Source organism: Chionomys nivalis, chromosome 6, assembly GCF_950005125.1.
Source record: "Chionomys nivalis chromosome 6, mChiNiv1.1, whole genome shotgun sequence".
Taxonomy (NCBI): Eukaryota; Metazoa; Chordata; class Mammalia; order Rodentia; family Cricetidae; genus Chionomys; species Chionomys nivalis.
Window position 1 is genome coordinate 75,212,926 of NC_080091.1, and position 15,760 is coordinate 75,228,685.

The 15,760-nt window shown below is 38.0% G+C and overlaps 1 protein-coding gene across 13 annotated transcripts in view; it reads left to right on the top strand.

Moving 5' to 3' along the window:
• Fip1l1 (factor interacting with PAPOLA and CPSF1) overlaps positions 1 to 15,760 on the top strand; it is a 62,696-nt gene that overhangs the window by 14,314 nt on the left and 32,622 nt on the right. For all 13 annotated transcript variants that reach the window (XM_057772823.1, XM_057772825.1, XM_057772834.1 and 10 more), the window contains one exon: positions 6,857 to 6,966. In XM_057772823.1, the coding sequence (XP_057628806.1) occupies positions 6,857 to 6,966 (110 nt within the window). The remainder of the gene's footprint in view (positions 1 to 6,856; positions 6,967 to 15,760) is intronic.

Below are 15,760 nucleotides of genomic sequence, written 5' to 3' on the forward strand. Positions count from 1 at the left end.
GAAATGACAGCTGAGTGAACTGTAAGAGAGGTAAAAGGTCAGATGGGGGTTGATGTATTAAGTAGTATAGGTGTGAAATGAGCATGGTTGCCCTCAGTGGTGATTGGGCCAAGGGATAGACTGCTGGAGAGTCACAGTTTAAGTTCTCTTCCTGTCTACCACAAAGGAAGTCAAAGTCAAGTGAGGAACATCCCAGCAGCCTTTTGAAGGCATCATTCCCTTTTATGTTACAGAAGTTTTGCCAACAACTGTGGCAGAAAGCAACCTCTAGATACCTTTATCATCAGTGGTTATCAACATTTTCTGTTTGGGAAGTAATAACCTTTTATGCTGGGCGGTGGTGGCGCACGCCTTTAATCCCAGCACTCGGGAGGTAGAGGCAGGCGGATCTCTGGGAGTTCGAGGCCAGCCTGGTCTACCAGAGCTAGTTCTGGGACAGGCACCAAAGCTACAGAGAAACCCTATCTCGAAAAAACCAAAAAATAAAAAATAAAAATAACCTTTTATATATCTTGATGTGAATAGGTTTTATTGGCTCTCTTGTTTTATTTTGTGTTGAAAATGAGTCTAGGTGTGTAATGTAGGATGTCCTTGAATTTCTTGCTAGGTAGAGCACTCTGGCTTTAAGTATATAAACCTTGTGTTCTGCCCCAAAGTGCTATAGGATTACAGGCATGTGCGACTATATCTGTCTGGCTTTGTTGTTTTGCTTTATTTTTTTCCCTGTGACAACTAAAAGATGAATCTTTAGGTATAAAAACCACTTAGTTAAGTGCAAAAATCTGGTAATTATATAATCTGGTACAAGGAGTAGGAGAAAGTGACCATTAGGAAAAAAAATCAACCACAATCTCTCCTTTCCTTTTCTCTTACTTTTCTTTCATTTTATGATTGATTTTATTTTCTGTTGAGATCGGGTTTCCCTGAATAGCTCAAGCTAACCTCACACTGGCCGTCTTCTTGCTTCAGGCTTCAAAATGCCCGGAGTACTGATGCGTGTCACCATGTGTAGTTTGTAACATTTTCTTAAAAATAGTTTTCTAACCATGTCATACAACGTGAACTTACGTATATATGGGAACTTGGCCTGCTTCCTTTTAGTTTTCAAACACCTGGGCTTCATATCTGAAAACCTTTTTTTGTATTATTTTTTTCTGCTTTTCTTTTTATCTCTTACTGATGCACTTCACTGTAGGCGGAGGCTGCTTGTTTGTTTCCTGCCTGCCCAGACCCAAAATGATCACACAGAAACTATATTAGTTAAAACACTGCTTGGCCTATTAGCTTATGCATATTCCTAGCTAACTCTTACATCTTAAATCAACCCATCTCTATTCATCTGTACATCACCATGAGATTGTGGCCTACTGGCAAGGTTCCAACAGGTTCTGGTGAGCGTTTTTCTCCTTTGGCAACTACATGTTGTCTTTTTGACTTTGCTTACTCTCTTTTTACATCTCTGTAAAAAGATTTTCTGCCTGGATTTACTCTGTTAAGCCATTGGCTGAAAGCAGCTTCTTTATTAACCAGTGGCAATAAAACATATTAATAGCATACCAAGGGGAATCCTACATCACTGCAGTAATCCTGTATTCTCGGGTTTTGCCCTAATTTTCCATCTCATCTTTTTAGGAGGTTTCTTTTTGATAGTTATTTTTCTACTTAGATTTATGTTTTTGCTGTTAAATTTTTAAATTCCAAGAAGGTTTTCATCTTACTTTGTTTTTCAGTCTTTTTTCCAACCCCATCTTTCAGAGGATTTGAATAGTAGACTTACTTATAATGTTTTTTTTTCCTGCTGTTTTCTTTTTCTACATAGTCTCTTTCCTTTCTGTTAATTTTTTAGCTTTGTTGTTTTCAGCTTCTGACTTAGACTTTTCTCAGATGTTATTTGATTGTTTTATTCTTTTTAGTCATTCAGTAAAAGTTGACCCTACAGTCTTTTGGAAGCTCTGTCAATGTAGATGGAGCAGCGGCCCACTTCCCGCCGCCCGGGAGCCCTCCCGGCCACCGGCTAGCTTTACCCAAAATAATTACATGGAAACTGTATTCTTTTAAACACTGCTTGACCCATTAGCTCTAGCCTCTTACTGGCTAATTCTCACATCTTGATTAACCCATTTCTAATAATCTGTGTAGCACCACGAGGTGGTGGCTTACTAGGAAGGATCTTAACCTGTGTCCATCTTGGAGAGGAGAGCTATAGCGTCTGCCTCACTTCCCTTCTTCCCAGCATTCTGTTCTGTCTACTCCACCCACATATGTTCTGACCTATCAGGCCAAGCAGTTTCTTTATTAACTAACCAATGAAAGCAACACAAATTTCATTTGATGATAGAAGGCACTCCCACATCACTTCAATGTGATGAAAACTTAGCAACTGTAGGCTTTTCCATAGGATTGCAGATTTGTTTATGTGCTGTTATCTTTACGATGTTTTTCTATATTATTGTTGTTGTTTTTTCTTTTTGTGGGAATCTGATTTTTAAAAACACTTCAGTGTGACAAGAGGAATTTGCAGCTCCTCCAGATGTCCAGGAGTTCCTCTGCCTCTGCCGTGATTTCAGTGTATTTTGCTTTCTCTTCACTGAGAATTCAGCTTAGTCTACTCAGTTAATTTTCTCATCTGCTTCTAAAGTACCAGGCTTTGTAACATTTACAATTTTCAGTTGTTGTGGGATGAGATGTGATTGTTTACAGTTTTCAGCTGCTCCTTTTTCACCCTAGTATTATTTGGAAATTGATAATTTGTATTTTTTTGTTAATTAGAATTTTAAATATTTACTAATTTGTGTTATTAAGTATTGCTTATAATATTAAACTTTTATAAATAATGCTATTTTCCAAAAAACTCCAGGATTTTTGTTATAGTGACAGCATAATAATTTGAATATTTAGCTACTTAAAAAAACCTTGTATTTGTGTGTATGTGTGTGTGTGAGAAAGAGAGTAAATATACCCGCACACATGTGGGAGATCAAAGGACAAAATGCTTCTCTCTTTCCATCATGTGGGACCAGAGAAGTAAACTCGCCTCATAAGGCTTGGCAACAGGAGCTTTTTTCACATCTTGCCAACCCTTAGCTTCTCAAGTTTATAAATTGTGGTTAAGATGTGTAAGATCTGTTGTGAACTTGGTTTCAATAATTCAAGTGTATATCGTGCACTTATTTCTTAAAATGCTAGGTTATGTGAAGCAATAATTTTATGTTCTGGTAGGATAGATTTTTGAGTTTGTCATCCTGAGTACATCTGAAGACACAGTGGGCAGTTAGAATTCAAGGGGAGAAGGAAGCCTGCTAAGGTAGTGAAGGTTTTCAGGATTGTTTAATAAGTGTGTTTTGAAGAAATTAAGTGTTATAATTAGGAACATAACTAGTTTTTAATGTGTTTACTCTCTGTCTTCTGTCTTTACTCTTCCTGTTGTAGAGATGCACACATGCATATGCATGTAGTTTAAATCCTACCATCCAGTTTTATCAAACTGTTTTAGGCTGGTTGGAGAAAGAAAGTGAATAGACATGGACTCTAACCTTCTGTAATGGAAAGCTTGTTATTCAGTGAATAATGATGCCAACAATTAAATATGGTACATTCTATGTTATTTGAAAGTGTGAAGAACTGAAATTAAAGCAGAGTCTCAAAACCAATTAAATAAATTTAATAAAATGTTTTTGGCTCATCCACATCCTGTTTTCCAGACACTTTGGATACAGAGTTTATATGTAGTCAGTGTCTTCAAAAGGTCTTGTTACAGTGACGATTGGCAGATAGTATCTATTCATACAGCAATATATTCAGATAATGATGCTATTAAGAAATTTTAGGAGGAAAATAGAAAATCACAGGAGAGGACTGGAAGTGGGGAAGGAAGGCTACTCCTACTATAGGGATAGTTTGGTTACTTATGGTTACTGGAATGAATACACACTAAGATCCCTTGTACATGCCTGAAACTGGGTAGTACTATACCCTATATACTCTGTCTGCTTCTCCACATGCATATACATATGAAATTTGACTTCCAAATTAGTCACAGTAAGTGCTTAATAATAATAATACAGAGCAATACACTAATAGAAATTATTTCAGTGTGCCCAAAATAATTATTATACTATAGGTCACAGCAACCTTGGCATATGATGACTTTTCTGTTGAGAGGAAGTACTTGAATCTCTTTGTTGGCATTACTATTTTATGCTTTAGGATCATTTGTTGTTGTTGTTTTGTTTTGTTTTTGTTTTCTGAGACAGGTTTCTCTGTGTAGTTCTTTTTGGTGCCTGTCCTGGTACTAGCTCTTCTAGATCAGGCTAACCTCGAACTCACAGAGATCTGCCTGACTCTATCTCCGGAGTGCTGAGTTTAAAAGCATGCACCACCACTGCCCAGCAAATGTGTAATCCCTGGCCTCAAACTCAGATCCTCCTGCCTCTGCCACTTTAGCATATTCTACCAGCACCACCAGAACCTGCAGGAACAGTTTTCAAGTTAAGTAAGGGTTAGCCAAACATCAACACTTTGCTACCATCTCAGTTTTAGTATCCTAAGTGGCTGACTGATTGAATAATAGCATGCTGATGTATGGATGTGGATGCATTGACAAAGGGATGAATTCATGACCCAGGTGAGATGGAATTGGGAAGGTACAGGCTCTGTGTGGCTTAACATATCAGCTGCCAGTTTGGGGAATTTTCCACTTGAGTTATTTTAGTCTGTTTTTGACCCATAATTGAAAGTACAGAGAAATGACATAGGTGGTGATTGTAAGTACTGCTCTACTTGAATTAGAGGAATTCATGAGACAATATGGGGAAAGGCTATTCCAAACACAGTAGTTAATTCAGAAACCCTGACAAGAGGTGAGGAGATTACATATCTAAAAGGACAAGACAAAGGCTATCTTGACTAGGAGTGGTAAAATGAGTGGAGGAAGAATAGGAAAGCAAGTTCAGAGGGATGTAGTGCCCGTACTGGACAGGCCGTGTTAAGATGTTTGTTTTATTCTGGTTGCACCGGGAAGCAATTGGCGAATCTTGAGCAGAGGAGAGACATGAGTTTGGTGTACATATGTGGTAAGATTGCTTTGCCTCTATGCAGAGGTCAGAGCAGATGTGGAGAGCGTATTTATCACAGTAGCTGATGTGCACTGATGGACTTGGCTGGGGAGCTGTCCTGTCAGCTGATGGGTTTTGGTGACATTAAAATGGTAAAGCTGACATCTTGTATGTTAACATGAGTTAGAGAGTACCTGTAGTGATCCCATTTTATTAATATGAGGAAAATATGGAGAGTGTCAGATTAGGGGAAGTTGATAGTTTATGCCACAATAATTGTGAGGTGTCAGTTTGACATGCCAAGAAATTGAATACAAATTGCTGGTATTTATGGAGACATTGGGACCTTAACCAGTCCTTTAGGCAGAATAATGTGTCTCTTTTGCATCTTTTACTGCATTTTTTATTTCTTTAAAATGTGTGAGTGTGTGTGTGTGTGTGTGTGTGTGGCTTGTTTGGCTGTGTGTCCACACGCATGCCGTGGTGCATTTGTGCGGGCAGAGGACAGCTTTCAGGAATTGGTTTTTCCTTTCATGTGGGTTCTAGGCTTGGAAATCAGCACCTTGTGCTCTGAACCACCTCACTTTCCTTAGACCCTGTTTTTTTCCATAGCATTTGCTGTATTGGGCTCACAGTTTTTGTTTTCTCTGGGGTTAAGAGTTTTTCTTCCAGTAGTCTGAGCTTTGGGTACAGAATAATAGATAGTTACTGAATGTTTGGTAATTGAGTTACTTCCCCTGTCACCACATTCTGGCATTGTTTTTCCCAGGTGTGTATTAAGTCTATTTCAGTCCTTATTGTCTTTCTTGCATTAGTGATAGTCTTGATATCCCATTAGGGTCTGTACGTTTTAAATGAGTTTGCTTTTAGTCAGCTGTAGAGCTCATTTTCAAGTGAACTTGGTGTCAAGGCCTAATTATAGGTCTGTACCAACTGGGTAAAACTGATCACTACTTAATAGAGATCTGACTTTTTAAGTTAATATTTAGCTTTATTTCATTAAAAATTTATTTAGTAATAATTTTTAATATCTTGACTTACATTAGTTCACCCTTTTCATTACTTTCTTCAACCCTTCCACATATCCCTCTTGCTCTCAAATTCATGGGCTCTGTTTTTTTTTAAACAATACTTTAAAAATATATTACATATAAACATATATTCCTAAATATAACTCACTTAGTCCATATTGTTCCTTGTTTGTATATGATTTCAGGACTGATCATTTGATATTAGATAACCAATTAGGGGCTCTTCTTTAGAGAAGATCATTTCTCCACTCTCAGCTTTACAGCCCTTTTGTGTTAGGAAGCCCATTGATGTGGTCATTGTCTAGGCAGGGATTTCTAGGAGACATGGTCTCACAGCAAACTTCCTGTTCCTCTAATTCTTAAAGATCTTTCTGCCCCTCTCTTGCCTTCAAAGATTCTTGTGCCCTAGGTACAGAAGGGGAAAGTTTAAGGCTTTCCTTGAACTTGGAAACATGGAGTTATAACCAAGTATGTCCTGGACTCATTTACTTTTGTTCATGAGCAATTTGTGAATCTCCATGAGTTACAGTTTATTGGGGTTTCTCAGTGACAAACTGTAAGTTTTTGTGATAGGAACATTTTGATCCTTAAATCCATCTTCGATGCATTTCACCTAATGCTGATAGATAGGTCCCTTTTAGTAAATATCCAGGCATGATTCATTCTTCATGTTTAACATCCTCAGGGCAGATGTTATAGACTTAAAAAGTGTCTCGTGCTTGAGTGTCTGTTAAATTAAGCAAAATCGTAAGCCCATTTTTCTTTTTGAAGGTACAGCAAGGGAGAACTGGAAATTCAGAGAAAGAAGCAGCACTTCCATCTACAAAAGCTGAGTTTACTTCTCCGCCATCATTGTTCAAGACGGGCCTGCCACCAAGCAGGTTAGTAGACACTTATGGTCCCAGCATTAGGATCTTGTTGTTGGGTTTGTGCTGTAAAACTCTGTTAAATATGAAGTCTCCCAGTTTCCTTCCAGTACAAACTGGAACACTCTACTTTTAGTTTGAATTATTATAAAATTTTTCAGGGTGCTATTCCATCTTAAAAAACAAAACACCTGAGTCTGCAAGAAATAAAGCATGGTATAGTTACATTAATCTTCCATGCAGAAGTGGTGACTGCTCATGCTCTTTACTGTGTATATTATTATTAAATAAGGATTTATTGGACTTCCTAGGTAAGATCTATGACTTAAAGGGATTTTTGTAAAAGAAATCATAGAAATTTCATCCATAAAAGTCTCTTGGCATTCTTTGCTTTCATATAACACCCAATTTTGTGTTTATAAAATACTAGATAGAAGTAGTAATTATGCAGAAAAAAATGTCCTTTTTATTCAAATGTGACATGCGAAATGAGTCTTTTTGACTTCACTATAAGGAAAATAACAAAGAATTAATGAAGACCAGTGAAAGTTGAGGATGCCAGCAATTTAGTTTTGGATTAGATTGTGATATCAGCTCTGGCCCTGAAATCAACTCAGCCATTACAGATTCTCTGCCTGACTATTTACCTTTTTATTTTTGCTTGTTTAAATTTTTGTTCTTATTATCTCCTTTTATCTGTTCTGCAGTTTATTACTATTCTGAGAAATTAGAATTTATAGTGCACTGTCGGGGAAAAGACCATAGAGAAGCTTAAGGCTCGTCTCAAACTGAAATGGTCTTTTATTTGTTTTGATTTTGTTTGTTTAAGGCAGAGTCTTATTATGTAACCCTGGCTGGCCCTGAATTTGCTGTGTAGATCAGACTGGAATCAGAATCACAGAGGTCTGCCTGTCTCTGCCTCCCAGATGCTGGTATTAACAGCATGTGCTACCATGACCAGCTAAAGTAAAGATTCTTGAAGCTTTAATGCAAAATGAAGCATTTAAAAGTAAGCCAAGATTTTCATGGATTGTTCTAGAAATATCTCAAATGTCATAATTTGAACTAAATGAAATTTCATAAACATTTGATTCAGTAATTAATTATAGAAGCTAACAAGAATTGATCCTTTAATAGGTAGTATTTTGGATTTGGTATTTTTATAAAAAGTCAGCTATGTTTTGTTGAGTTTCTGTGTGCTCTGCTTTGAGTTTTCTTAAGAGATTGGGATCTTGCCTTAGATTTCTGGGGTTTAAATTCTGACTCAGCAGTTTACTAGTTGAGCGTCCTTGGGCGGACTCTCTAATTTTGTTAGGCCTGGATTTCCTAACTGATAAAATGTAGTAATGGTATTTCCATTGCAGTCTAGCTGCATGTGTCAAATGATTAAGTTCTGTCGGTGTTGTGGAACAGTGTTTGTCACATGAAAACATTCTCTAAATACTTTACTGTCACAATGAACTCTTTCAGAGTCATGAGGTCTTTGTCTCCTTTTGCTTCCCCTCCTTTGTGGGGAGCATGTTGAATTGTATCACATCTTGTGGTGATATAAGAACTTTGCTGTGTGTTTTCCTCTGTTGAAATGAATGGAGAGCCACAGTCAGATTTTTAACAGGCCAATCTGATTGAGGTTTTCAAGTCTCAATTTAGCTGCTTTAGTAAGAGCAGCTTACAGTGTGAACAGTGATATAAAAGGGGATAAGGTGTAAGAGATCGCAACTAATATCTAGGCAAGAGATAATGATATCCTGGACTAAGATAATGATGAGTAGTCGGAATACTAAGCTACTGTGTCGACCCCAAAAACCTGCAATGGTATGTCTGGTTGATCAGTTGTAGACTATAGAGAAAAGTTATTCTGAGTGAATTTTTGTCTTGCTCAACACAAATGTCATGATGGGGTTGTCATTTAAGAGATGGGATGGATTACAAGAGGAATTGCTTTTGGAGAGAGAAGTCATCCAATTGCAGGAATAGAAGTTGAGGTGCCACCTCAGTATGAAATTTAAAATTAAAATTGGGAAGTTGAATATGTTACTATGGAATGAGGAAGAGTATTGACTGGAGAAAGAAACTTGAGACTGTTGAAATGGTATCTAAAGATAAGCTGTGAAATTTAATTAGACCATCAAAAAGTATTGATCAAGAAGCGATAAGAGCCCAGAGCCTTGAGATACTAAAAGAAATGAATGGAAATCAATAATAAAAAGGAACCAATAAAGAGGCCTCAGATGGAAGTTAGTGTATGGAGTCATCAACTGTCAAACATTAATGATAAATTTGGTCAAGAAGATGAAGACCAGATTTCTATTAGATTTTCAGGTGTGATAGTCATTGGTGATCCTGACCAAGATCATGTACAAGGTGAATTGAAAAGACTTTTAAATGACTTCTATAGACACGAGAGATCTTCCTTTAATCCCAGTATTTGGGAGGCAGAGGCAGGTGGATTTCTGTGAGTTCAAGGCCAGCCTGGTCTATATAAGTGAGCTCCAGAACAACCAGAACTATATAGAAAGATGCTGTCTCAAAAACAAAACAGAGAAATAAGACGAATTGAAAAGTAAAATACGAACAGTTTTAAAGACTATTTTTTCTTGTCTGTGGGGCCAGAACCAGGGAAAGGGAGAAGTGTGAGGCCAGAGTTTTTCAAGGCAAAAGAAATTGCAGCATTTATATACTTGAGAGTTAGTCAACTAAATATTAATGATCAATAAGTAAGGAAGAGGACATTTGTGGGGCAGTGTTCTTAGTTAAGCCAATGGACCAGGGTATGCCATACATGGGCAGTAACAACTCCGTAACTGGAGAGAGTATAGGGTACAAATGGTTTTCAATCTCACTTCAGTTTCTTTGCTAAGAGTATCATGTAGGTTAGTAAAAGTAGAAACGGGGACCCTTGTAGGAGATTGCAGCAATAAATAAATAAATAAACAAATAAAAATAATGATAGGCAGGCAGGTGGATAATGAGAACAGTGGGACATTCTCTTCAGATTGCTAAGGAGTGGGGTGTTAATGGTTGAAAAGAGAAACCTAAAGTAGTCTCTTTTTGGAGTAAGTGAGTAAACTTTTGTGGGAAAAAAGACTAGGCTCACTTGGCGGTAGCTGGAGGAAACAGAGTACGAAGGCTTTCTTCAAAATTGGAGAAGCAATGTTTTATATGTTGACGCAAATGAGTTAGTAAAATGAAAAGTTGATGGCATAAAGAGAGAAGCTCTATCTTTCCTGTTTGTTAGGTTAATGCCGTGGTCTAAAATGTGCCAAGTCAAGTATGCTTTAGATGTGTTCAAGAAGAGCAGTTAAAGTTGTATTTCACAGGAGCAGAGATTATGCCAGGTAACTAAGGGATACAGGAGCCCAAGGGTTATAATAGTAACGACTGTGGATCTAAGTAGAGATGAAGACATTGGAAGATATACATAAAGAGAGATGGATTGAAATAGATGGTAAGGGACATAAAAAATGCATGAAGGAAGGATAGGAAAATTAGCAGACCTATCACTACTTAAGAAAGTATGAGTAATTGCCCTTGCAACTGATAGAAACATACTTAGTATGCTTTTATCATCAGTTTTGAATATAAAGGACAGTGCTCATTCCTCAGTAGGAACATTTGTTTTCTGAATTTATCTTCAGATAATCAAAACAGACTTTATAATCATTGTAAATTATTTCCCTAAAAATAATTTATGTGTGTATGTGTGTGTGTGTGTGTGGGGGGGTTATTTTATATGTATGGAAATTGGATAAAATCTTTGGAAATAAATTTTTTTTTGTCAGCTCTGAGACATAAAACAGATATTTAAGAGTAGATGTTGACAGAGGATTCTGTCCTACCCGGTCCCACAGTGCAGTCACAAAGAAACACACAGAGGTCTACATTAATCATAAACTGGTTGACCTATTAGCTTAGGCTTCTTATTAATTAATTTTTGCATCCTAAATTAGCCCTTAATTCTTGTCTGTGTTAGCCATGTGGCTTGGTACCTTTTATCAGTACGGCATTCTCATCTTGCTTCTTCTGTGTCTGGGTTATGACTGCAGACTGACTTTTCCCTCTTCCCAGAATTCCCCTTTTCTCGTGGCCCTGCCTCTTTCCTGCTTGGTCACCCCACCTATATTTCCTGCCTGGCTATTGGCCAATCAGCGTTTTATTAAAATACAAGTGGCAAATCTTTACAAAGTACAAGACCATTGTCCCTCAGCAAGTAGTGATCTGTGATACTGCCCTAAGCACTAGATCTCTTTTAGATTGTCTTATTAATGTGTAAGTAGATGTTAGCAAAGAACTTCTTAAATTTGATATTAGTAGAAAAGGTGAGTTTGTAACTTCTGTACTGTCCAGCAAGTTTGCATACTTAAGGAAAGTTCTACATTTACAATATCTGAATGCTTGTTTGATATTTTTGTTTTCATATTATTTTCTTTTGAAGTACATATCTACAGGAAAGTGATATGAATGTACATCTTGATAAGATTTTCTAAATGCAATATATTGTTGTAAACAAGCAAGGAGATTGGAAAACAGATCTTTGCTATTTCTTCCTTTGTTGTTTTCATTTTGTACTGTTTTGACGATTATTTAAACTTACAGGTTGCAAGTAAATCAGGGAGAACTTCACCTACACAGTTCACTAGGTCCTAACATGTTGTTTTTCTTGTTAAAAATACTTTTCTCTCTCAATCATTTGGGTACTAATTGGGATGGTAACCAATGGATGCATTGTTTTCTTAATCTCTAAACACTTCACCTTGTATTTCTTAGGAACATGGATGGGCATTTTATTCTATAAGTATGAATAGGGCAGTTATCAAAGTCAGGAAAATTAATGCTAAATCAATCCTTTATCTTATACCCAGATCATCAATTTTACTAGTTATTGCTAGTTGTTAGTTATCTCAGTGTTGCCCTTTACGGAATTCCTTTTCTTCTTGACCTTGGACTCAATCCAGGGTCATTCATTTGAGCTCTCTCTTTAGGTGTTTATCATCTAGAGCAGCTTCTCAGCCTTCTGTTGTATTCTAGATGAGTGCAATCCAGTTGTTTTAGAGTTGATTCCTCAATCTGGCTTTGCCAATTCTTCCTCATTAGATGGGCCTGGGCTTGAGACTCTTGTGTAAGTGACACTGTGTTCTCTTCTTCAGTACGCCAGCCTCCAGATAAAGAATCCCAGTTTGCCCCACTTGTTTTTTTTTTTTTTTATTAATGATGGCAAATCTGGTTAGTTACTTATGGCTTTACCTTTCTGGTTTTGCATCAAGTTCCTGTTTCCCCTTTTGCATTTAAGAATTAATTTTTGCATTGGGGATGTAGCTCAGTTTTCTTTCTTTTTTTTAATATTTCAATGTATTTATTATTTATTTATTTTTATTATTAAATTTTTTTAAATTAAAATTTCCGCCTCCTCCCCGCCTCCCTTTTTCCTCCCCCTCCCCCCACTCCCCAAGCCACACTCCTCTCCCCCCTCCCTCTCCAGTCCAAAGAGCAGTCAGGGTTCCCTGCCCTGTGGGCAGTCCAAGGTCCTCCCTGTTCCATCCAGGTCTAGGAAGGTGAGCATTCAAACCGGCTAGGCTCCCACAAAGCCAGTACATGCAGTAGGGTCAAAACTCAGTGCCATTGTCCTTGGCTTCTCAGTAGCCCTCATTGTCCACCATATTCAGTGAGTCCGGTTTTATCCCATGCATTTTCAGTCCCAGTCCAGCTGGCCTTGGTGATCTCCTAATAGATCAGCCCCACCGTCTCAGTGGGTGGGTGCCTCCCTTACGGTCTTGACTTCCTTGCTCATGTTCTCCCTCCTGTTCCTCATTTGGACCTAGGGAGCTCAGTCCATTGCTCCAATGTGGGTCTCTGTCTCTGTCTCCATCCATCGCCAGATGAAGGTTCTATGGTGATATGCAAGATATTCGTTAGTATGGCTATAGGATCGGGCCATTTCAGGCTCTCTCTCTTCAGCTGCCCAAGGACCTAGTTGGGTACATCTCTCTGAACCCCTGGGAGCCCCTCTAGAGTCAAGGCTCTTGCCAACCCTAAAATGGCTCCCTTAATTAAGATATATACTTCCCTGCTCCCATATCCATCCTTCCATTATCCCAACCACCCCATTCCCCCAAGTTCTCCCCATCCTCCCCTTCTCACTTTTCTCTCCCCATCTCCCCTTTCCCCCATCCCATCCCATCCCCCAGGTCCCAAATTTTTGCCCAGCACTCTTGACTACTTCCAATATCCAATGGGATAACTATATGTTTTTCTTTGGGTTCACCTTCTTATTTAGCTTCTCTAGGATCGCTAATTACAGGCTCACTGTCCTATATTTATGGTTAAAAACCAATTATGAGTGAGTACATCCCATGTTCATCTTTTTGGGTCTGGGTTACCTCACTCAGGATAATATTTTCTATTTTCATCCATTTGCATGCAAAATTCAATAAGTCATTGTTTTTCACCGCTGAGTAGTACTATAATGTGTATATATTCCACACTTTCTTCATTCATTCTTCATTGGAAGGGCATCTAGGTTGTTTCTAGGTTCTGGCTATTACAAATATGCCGCTATGAACATAGTTGAACAAATACTTTTGTAGTATGATAGGGCATCTCTTGGGTATATTCCCAAGAGTGGTATTGCTGGGTCCTGGGGTAGGTTGATCCTGAATTGCCTGAGAAACCGCCACACTGCTTTCCATAGTGGTTGCACAAGTTTGCATTCCCACCAGCAATGGATGAGGGTACCCCTTACTCCACATCCTCTCCAGCAAAGGCTATCATTGGTGGTTTTGATTTTAGCCATTCTGACAGGTGTAAGATGGTATCTCAAAGTTGTTTTGATTTGCATTTCCCTGATTGCTAAGGAGGTTGAGCATGACCTTAAGTGTCTTTTGTCCATTTGAACTTCCTCTGTTGAGAATTCTCTGTTCAGTTCTGTTCAGTGAGTTACTTGTGGCTATACCTTTCTGGTTTTGCATCAATTCCTGTTTCCCCTTTTGCATTTAAGAATTAATTTTTGCATTGGGGATGTTGCTCAGTTTTAGAAAAATGTTTTGCCCTTAGCGTGTACAGTCCCAAAGTCTGACGTAACATGTACAAGGCCCTCTGTCTGATTCCTAGCATCATTTAAATAATAATAATAATTTTGCGGAGAAACTGATTATAAGTGTTCTAACTTCCCAAGAACTTTAGCATCTGCTGGTTTCTTAAATAACTGAGTTGCTACTATAATGTCTATAAAACAGTGATTAACATCTAAAATTTTGTTTAAATTATCTTTTTAATGTGTATGGGTGTTCTGCATGCATTTAAGTCTGTGCACCAAATGTGTGCATGGTACCCACAGAAGTGGGTTGGATCATTTGAAACAGACAAGGTTGTGGGCTGCTTTGTGGGTGCGAAGACTCAAACCTAGGTCCTCTAGAAGAGCTCTCAGTGCTCTTAACCACTAAGCCATCTATTCATTCTTATTTGCTTTTATGAGTGTTTTGTCTGCGTGTGCCACATGTATATCTAGTTCCTGAGGAGGCAAGAAGAGGGTGCTGGATCCCCTGGAGTGGAGTTAAAGGTGTTAGTGAGCCACCATATGTGGGTGCTAAGAACCAAACTTGGGTTATCTGAAAGGAGCAATAAGTACTCTTAACGTTGAGGTATCTCCAACTCCTGCTTTTCAATTTTTTGAAACAAGATTTTACTATGTAGCTTAGGCTAGCTCTAAACTCACAGTCCTTCCACCTCACCCTCTCTAGTACAGGCATTACCAACATTGCCTCACTAAATACATTAATCTTAGGTATAAAAGAACGTGAGGGGTGCTTATAAGTTTGATTTATTTGTATTTATGGTGTGTGAATTTTATGTGTGATTTATATATTTATATATTTGATGTGATAAATTTTCCAAATTTGGTTTGGTAGAGTCTCTTCAAAATTGTTTTTGACTATGTATGTGTGTGTGTGTGTGTGTGTGTGTGTGTGTATGTGTGTATGTATGAGCTCTACTTTTTGGTGTTAGCAGAGTATTTCAAGCTCATCTTGTACTTCTGATCTCTTCTCAAGACATCCCCTCTTAGGAGGAAATACTAGTTTAAAAGCAAGATCAGGCTGATAGCTGTGCTCATTGTACTGGGGTGTCATTTCTTTTCAGGGCCTTTTTAGCACTTAACAGCTAGGAGGAAAGATAGCAATTTTAATATGAAAGTGTCACTTGCATGCTTTTAAATAAAGTTTTAGTCATGAAATCATGTTTCTTTGACATCCAGTTTGACACCACAGAGTGCGTTCTTTCTCCGTACTAGTCCATATTATGTCTCTCTTTCTCGTGGTGATAATCTGGCTCCCAACAGCTTCAGTATATTACTCATTTGATTCATAATCAAATACAGTCCTAATAGATTTGGAATTTCTGCTTAGCCATTAAGACACACACAATTAGAATAGAGTTCAGGATTTGTTAGCAGTTCTTTCTGTTCTGTTCTAGACTGAGGATGAGTGGTGAAAACATCTATTCACGTGCTATAGTCTTATTGGTTCTTTTAACCTGCTCACTGTTAGCATTTCTTTTCCTTTCTGACTACGAAAGAATTTCTTTTCATACATGTAGGATATGGAACAAAAAGCCATGGTCAGGGAGGGCTTTCCAGTGGTGTCTGTGGAGTTGTCGCTCTAGGTTCACTTCAATTCGTTTGTAGTTCATTTTTCCTGGGTACTTGTTTCCAGAAGTAGACTTAGAAACGTGTATTTTTAGTAGCTTTGAAAGAACATTGATCTTTCACGGGATTGGCAAGAATAGAAATAGCTGTCCTTATTTTTGTGACAGGTTC